The sequence below is a fragment of the Benincasa hispida genome, chromosome 7 (assembly GCF_009727055.1).
Source record: "Benincasa hispida cultivar B227 chromosome 7, ASM972705v1, whole genome shotgun sequence".
In the NCBI taxonomy this organism is placed as follows: Eukaryota; Viridiplantae; Streptophyta; class Magnoliopsida; order Cucurbitales; family Cucurbitaceae; genus Benincasa; species Benincasa hispida.
The window spans coordinates 32643993-32651696 of NC_052355.1; the positions used below are offsets into that span (position 1 = coordinate 32643993).

Genomic DNA, 7704 nt, shown 5'->3' on the forward strand with positions numbered 1-7704 from the left:
TATATATATATATATATATATATTTTTTACCCTTGGGAGAATTGACATTATTTCCAATCCCTCTTTCAAATCATCTCTCTCTTCATTGGCTTTAAATTCAAACCACCAAACAACAACAACTTGAATCCACTCATCCAAAAAACCCATCAACTTTCCATTACACAAGCTTAGTTTTAACAACTATAAATAAAAGACATTCTTTTTTTCTTTTTCTATGTTTAAAACAAAAACCCTTCTCTTCTAAACCCCATAGCCAAAATGGAAGGACTCATGATAGCACTATGTTTAATCACTCTCTTCTTCACTATCACCACCCTCTTTAAGCTCCTCCTTCAATGGAAAAACCAACCTTGTTGCTACATGCTAGCCTACCAATGCTACAAACCCTCCGACCCGACCCGAACACTCGACACAAATTCTTGCTTAAAACTCGTCCTCCGCAACAAAAACCTCGGCCTCGACGAATACCGATTCCTCCTCAAAACCATTGTCAACTCCGGCATCGGCGAACATACTTATGGCCCAAAAAACATCCTCGAAGGACGCGAAGAAACCCCGACTCTAGACGATGCGGTTGCCGAGATGGATGACATCATTTTCGACACGCTCGACAAACTCTTTGCGAAGACTCACATTTCTCCATCCGACATCAAAATCTTGGTCGTTACTGTGTCGTTATGTTCGCCTTCTCCTTGCTTGACATCTAGGATTGTTAACCGTTACAAGATGAGGGAAGATATTAAGGCCTTTAATCTATCCGGAATGGGGTGCAGTGCAAGCATTGTTGCCATTGATTTGGTTAATAATTTGTTTAAGTGTTACGATAATTCTTATGCCATTGTTGTTGCTACTGAATCTATTGGACCTAATTGGTATATTGGGAAGGAAAAACAAATGTTTTTTCCAATTGTTTGTTTCGATCGGGTGGTTGTTCGATGTTTTTCACAAATAAAAGAGAGTTGAAACATCAAGCTATGTTGAAGCTCAAGTGTTTGGTTCGAACCCATCTCGGTGCGAACGACGAAGCCTATCAATGTTGTATTCAGGTAATTGCTTCAAGTTGATAAGTTAAGGTAAATTTTATTTTTTCTTTTGTTTTTAATATGATAATATTAATACAATATTGTGTTAAAAGTACAAAGTGAATAAATTTAAACAGGTAGGTTATGGTAAATCCAATCTTTTTTTAATGCTCCATCTAATAACAAGTTTACTTTTAGGTTTTACCATTTATGTTTCTTTCTAAATTTTCAATTATGAGTTTACATTTGTTAAAGAAAGACTAGACTTCCTAATCAAATTTTATAAACAGAAAAAATAAAAATTTAAAATTAAATAGTAATTAATTATGAAACTATGCCTTAATTTTTATTGATTTAATTATCACTTGTGGTTTTGAAAATTATTGCAAAGCCTAATAAGTAATGGTAATTTAATTAGTAAAGAATAATTTTTTTTAACTCTAACATGTGAAGTGAGAATTCAAATTCTGTGATGTCCTAAACGAGTATATATGTCTAAAATCAATTAAAAATTAGAATATAGAACTTCTAGTTTGATATAAACACCATAAAATAAAAATTAAAATTAAAATTAAAGGAGTTATAGTACATTTAATTTTTATTTATAATTTTAAAAAAATTTCAAATATTTGTGAAATTCAATTTAGTACAACAAGTAGTTACGAGAATTGAACCTCCAACTTGGATATTAGTAAAAAGAAAATCGAGATCAATAATGATTGAACTATTTATTTATTTATTTATGTTTATAATGGTATGAAGGTTGAAGACGATGATGGGTATCGTGGATTTAGGCTAACAAAGAACCTTCCAAAAGCAGCAGCAAAAATATTTGCAATGAATTTAAGGGTTTTAGTACCGAAGATATTGCCATTAAGGGAGTTGCTTCGTTATGTGATAGCTAACTCTGTTAGCCAAAAGGGCAAACTAGCAAAAGAAGCAATGGGAGGGGTTGCTGTAGGTCAAGGTCCAATTATAGGTTTGAATCTTAAGACCGGTGTCGATCACTTCTGCATTCACCCCGGTGGGAGGGCCGTTATCGACAGCGTCGGGAAGAGCTTGGGCCTCAACGTTTACGATCTCGAGCCAGCTCGAATGGCTCTGCATCGATTTGGAAACACTTCATCTGCAGGTAAGGGTAGAACCAACAAAGGAAAATAGAGGAAGAGTAGTTACCTACTGTCCTGAAATTTTTTTCATAATTACAACTAGTTATCGTTCAACATAAATAAATAATAAGAAGAAGAAGGGGTTTTTTAAATATAAAAAAGTATATAAAAATATTTACACTTCATAACATGAAAAGTGTAAATATTTTTTGGGTTTTCTATTTATAAGAATTTTCTAATAATAACCTTTTTTTTTTCTCAGAAAAAAAATCTTTTTTTTATTGTCAGACATGTTTATATATATATATATATGAAAAAAAATATTTCATTTAATTTATCGATAGGATATTGCAAAGGAAGGAAACGGTGGATCCCTCGATTGTCTTACATTATTAAATGGAGATTTTCAAAAATAGAAAAATAAAGAAAACTATTTACACAAAATAACAAAGTTTAATCTTATAGAAACGGATAAAAGTCTATCAGCATCTATCAGTAATAGAAATGAATAGAAGTTTATCATTGATACTATGTGATAGACGTTGATAGAAGTATATCAGTGTCTATCAATGTTTTTTTTTTGCTATTTCCATAAATAGTTGAACATTTTTTCTATCTATGAAATTTTTTTTTTTGTTAAATTATCTATATTAAATTCTTTTTTTTTTTTTTACTTTTAATAATAGGATATTTGGATAATTTTCTAAATGGTTTATGAATAAAAAAAAATTTAAAAGCTTTTAAATATTTAGAATAATTTTCTAAATTTTTAAAACATTCAAAACATCATTTCAAATAGGGTCTAAAAAATATAAAAGAAAAATGTGGAGAAATGAGTAAAATTGTTTAATCCTAAATCCACGGTGTAAGAAGTTAATAAATCATGAAATAAACATTTTTTTACTCATCTGATCCACAAACTCCGTGGGTCAAACAAAGAAGTGGATATAACAACTCCACTCCCGACTCCTACTTTCGACAAACTTGCCCTAAAAATTTATAACTCGATTTTCTCTCGAAGGATTTTGGTACGTGTTCGGATACATGGAAGCGAAGAAGAGATTGAAGAAAGGAGAGACAATATTAATGATAAGCTTTGGAGCTGGATTCAAGTGTAACAATTGTGCATGGGAAGTGATAAGAGATTTGGAAGATGAAAATGTATGGAAGGATTGTATTGATTCTTACCCTCCTCAATGCTTGAACAACCCTTTCATGGAGAAGTATAGTTGGATTTATGATGAATCTTTGAACTTCATTAGGAATATAGATTTATTTAAGCAACAATTAATATCTTCCACCTAATTAAGTTTTAATTCTTGCATTATTATTGTTTTTACTCTATTTTATTTTTTGTGTTTTCTATTTGGTTTTTGAATTCCAATAAATAAATTTGATTGTAATTGTTCCATAATTTGGATAAATCTCTATTGTTGATTATTCTTCTCTAAAAGGAGTCATTTTATCATAAGTTTGATTCTCTCTCTTTGAAAGAGTTCTTCTATTATTATGAGTCTATCCACACATGATTTGTTAAATTTGGAGAAGGAAAAAATGGGGAGAGAATACAATAGACAATAATTTCATTGAATAATAGAAAGTGTATACTAAAATACAACCATAAAAAATATGTTTGTATATGGTAATAAAAAATAAATCTTATGACACAAGTCAAATACTAAAGTAAATCTAAACCAAATAACTTAATCTAAAACTTGTCATAATATCCTTCTATAGAGTGTGTTTGAAATATCTTTTCAAGTATTTAATTAAAAAAAAATAAGTTAATATGAAAAAAGTAAAGTGTTTGACAACCACTCGAAATGAATTTTGAAAAAATGAGTTTATAAAATATGTTGTCGTGACTACCACCATCCTCCGCCAACCAACTTTGGCCACCACTACCAACCATCTTCATTGGCCATCACCCTCACCATCATCTCCAACAGCCACTTTCAGCCACCACTGTCATCAATGGCCAACTCTAGACACTACTGCAGGCAACCATCTCCAGCCACCGCCATTGGCCAACTCCACCATTGGCCACCTCCAACCAACTCTAGTGACCTTCGCCGTCGACTAACTCTAGCCGCCACCTCCACCAACTCCAACAACGACCAATTCCAATGATCATTATTTTAAATAATTAGTTCATAGTATTTTATAGTCGATTGACAAAAAATATTAATATTACCTTACTTTGACGTTCAAAAAGTATCAATGAAAGGATTTTCATTGACGGTTGTTCCATACAGTTGATGAGCAATGTTAACGTACCTTTAGTTGATGGCCAAAAATGTCAATAAAGGGTCTTAGGTGACTTTTTTGGCTATAAACAAAACAAGTTTTCTAAATGGTCAGACTTTCTTGATGTTGGTTTACTTGACTTTTTTTGTCATGAACATAGATATTTTTTAACATTTTTTATCCATCAACAAAGATCAAATTTATAGTAGCATCTTTACAATAATTTGACATTAATAAAAATATTTTTAATATATAACAAACCAAACAAATTTATAACATGTGATTCAACCGATAAAGTTTGTACATTATTTTATCTTGAATTTACATACATTCTATTATATATATATTATTGCCAAAGTACTCAAATATCTTTTGGAATTCCATTGTTAGAAGGCAACACTGTTCCTATAATCAATTTTAATTTAATTTAATCTCAACTTTTACATTGGAAGAAGCACTTTTATCCTTATAGGTTGATTTCTTTCTGTTTGTCTGTTTCTGAGTGTGTGGTTGTGCATGAAGACATGGGTTTACATGCAAACATGCAAGAAAAGCACTATCAGAAAGAAATTGAAGTTTGATGAAGCCAAATAATAAATGGTCAAACAAAATCTCTGAAACTCAATAAATCTCTTTCTGAAATGGTTTTTATGTCTGACACTCTACTTGTCAACTTGTTTCCAACTTAAATTTTGAAGTAAATAACCAACCAACCCCACCCTATCATATATATAATCTCACTTCATTGTGTAGTTTTCAAGATGCTGATCTGGCATACAATAAATAAAGACGAGTATGAAATTTTATACTCCTATTTTATACAAATTTTTCTCAAATTTCTTCGTACTTTCGTAATATATAAAATTTTCTCTAAATATTTATTTTGTGAGTGAGAAAAGTTTCATTATTATAATTCTATACTACTTCCATTCATTAGTTGTCATGTAAATATATTTTTAGGTTAAAATATCATTTTGATCATCGTATTTGAAGTTTGTATAATTTTACTCCGTATACTTTCAAATGACATCTAAACTTAGTACTTCAAAGTTAGTTAAAAATAATAACAATTTTCATGTAAGAATATATAATATAGGAAATGTTTTGTTTGCAAATTTTGTTGTAAATTCAACGATAAACTATATATACTGAATTTAAGATTTATTGAAAATACATAATAAAATTAGATATTTGAAAGTATATAAACTATATTTGAACAACTTCAAAATATCGAGACTAAGAAATGATAACCAAAAGAATATTTACAATTTCATATATAGTTTTAACTCCTATATTTAGTTCACAATTTTTAATAAATATTTTATAGTGTTTAAGTTGTATAAATGAACATGGGTGATGAAACTTTAGTATGTATGTGTTTAACTTTGGTTTATGAATTATATTGATAATCGGTAAGGATTGATGTATATGTAAGAGAAAAGCATATAATAAGTTTTATTGTAAGCTACACAGACATTTAGATTGGCATGACAAATTTTAAGAACTTTAGGTTTTGTGTTGAAAACTTAGATTATAGTAAATCATGTAATCAAATAATGTGTTTACAAATACTAATTAAAGGTCCAAAAAATCATTTTTATTTAAATATTTTTCATAAAAAAAATTAAAATAAAAATACTAACGCATTTGGTAACGCTTTTATCAGAAGTATACAAACTTATTTGGTATATTATATATTTGTTTTTATTAATGTCAAATTACTGTAATGAACAACTATAAAATATTATGAACTAATAATTTAAAACAATAGTCGCCTGGGTGGTCATCACTAGAGTTGGTGGTAGTGGTGGTTACTGAAGGTGGTTATTGATGGTGGGGTCGAAGGTGATAATCGGAGTTGGCCAATGACAGTGGTGGACGGAGTTGACCGGCAAAATACGATAGTAGCCACGATAATTTAGTGAAAATGAAGTAGATGCCTTTTAAAGGTATTTTGGTAACTTTAAGAAATATACAAATCAGAGAAAAATTAGGCTATTAAACACTCAACAAACTATTTATCCTAAACAAACTTATTTCAACTCGTTTTTTCAAAGGCTATTTTGAGTATTTACATTATTTCAACGGTTTTCAAAATGATTTTTTAAAAAAAAATTAAACAAGTGAAAAAGTTAAACTTATTCTAAAGTTTAAACATTTGACAAACTTTGATACAATTTGTCTATCTTAATCTAAACTTTAAAAAGTTCCAATTCAAGGCCTCTTAAGTTCTAAATTGTGATATCAATGTAATTTATGTATAGTTAACAAAATAATGGTAGAACATATCTACTATTGAACAAATGTTAATAATAAAGTGGCATGCTTGCATAGAGTGTGTGTTTGCCACATTCATTTCCATTCATTTACTTTGTTACTTTTATGTTGTCCAACTATTCATTTTCTTTTTCCATATATTTGCTATCAAATTAATTAAATTTCTTTATGGGATAATGAGTTAATTTTAAATAGAAAATAACTATAAATTAAATCACTAACAAAAATGACGTAAGTTGATTCACTAATGAAATTTAGCCTTTGAGTCAATACAATTACGTGTTTATGATTTTTTTCAAACAAATTTCAATTTATATCCCTAAATTTCAAGGTTATATCAATTTATATCCTAAACTTAAATTTTTTTGGGTTGCATCAATTTAAATTCTGAATTTTGGAAGTTGTATCAAGTTAAACCCTAAACCAATAATTGTATCGATTTAACTCCTAAACTTTTATAATTATATCAATTTAAACCCTAAATTTTCATAATTGTATCAATTTACACCTTTCTTTAGATTTAGTTTAAAAGATATAAAAAAAACATTTAATTCTTTTTTACGATCAAACTTATGTAAATTTAAATATTTAATTGATAAAATTACAAGTCTTACACTATGTTTATCCATATAAAACATGATGAAGAGTTTAAATTGATACATTTATGAAAGTTCATGGTTTAAATTGATACAACCTTTAAAGTTCAAGATTTAACAATTATTAATTTGGGGTTTAAATTAATACAACCGACAAAGTTCACAATTTAAATTAATACAATTATTAGTTTAAAGTTTGAGTTGATACAACTCCCAAAGTGAGATTATAAATTGATTTTTGCCTTTTTTTTTTTTTTTGGTATAACCTCCATAATATAGATCATAAATTGATTTTTTTTTCAAAAAGAAGTAATAACATAAAGATATCAACTATGATTACTATACTTAATCCTCAAGAAAAGGGAAATAATGAATACACAAATTATTTAAATTAACAAGTAGCAATTTCAAATTTCTTAAATCAATTTCATTTTTTATTATGAGTATTTAAAT

At 28.5% G+C, this 7704-nt stretch overlaps 1 protein-coding gene across 1 annotated transcript; it reads left to right on the top strand.

Moving 5' to 3' along the window:
• The first annotated feature begins 239 nt into the window (after positions 1-239).
• On the top strand, positions 240-3449 carry LOC120082037 (3-ketoacyl-CoA synthase 19-like). The gene is given in 4 exon segments (XM_039037251.1): positions 240-895; positions 898-1046; positions 1785-2154; positions 3153-3449. Coding segments are annotated over 4 exon segments (1440 nt in total). The 5' UTR covers positions 240-258; the 3' UTR covers positions 3437-3449.
• Positions 3450-7704: the final 4255 nt, after the last annotated feature.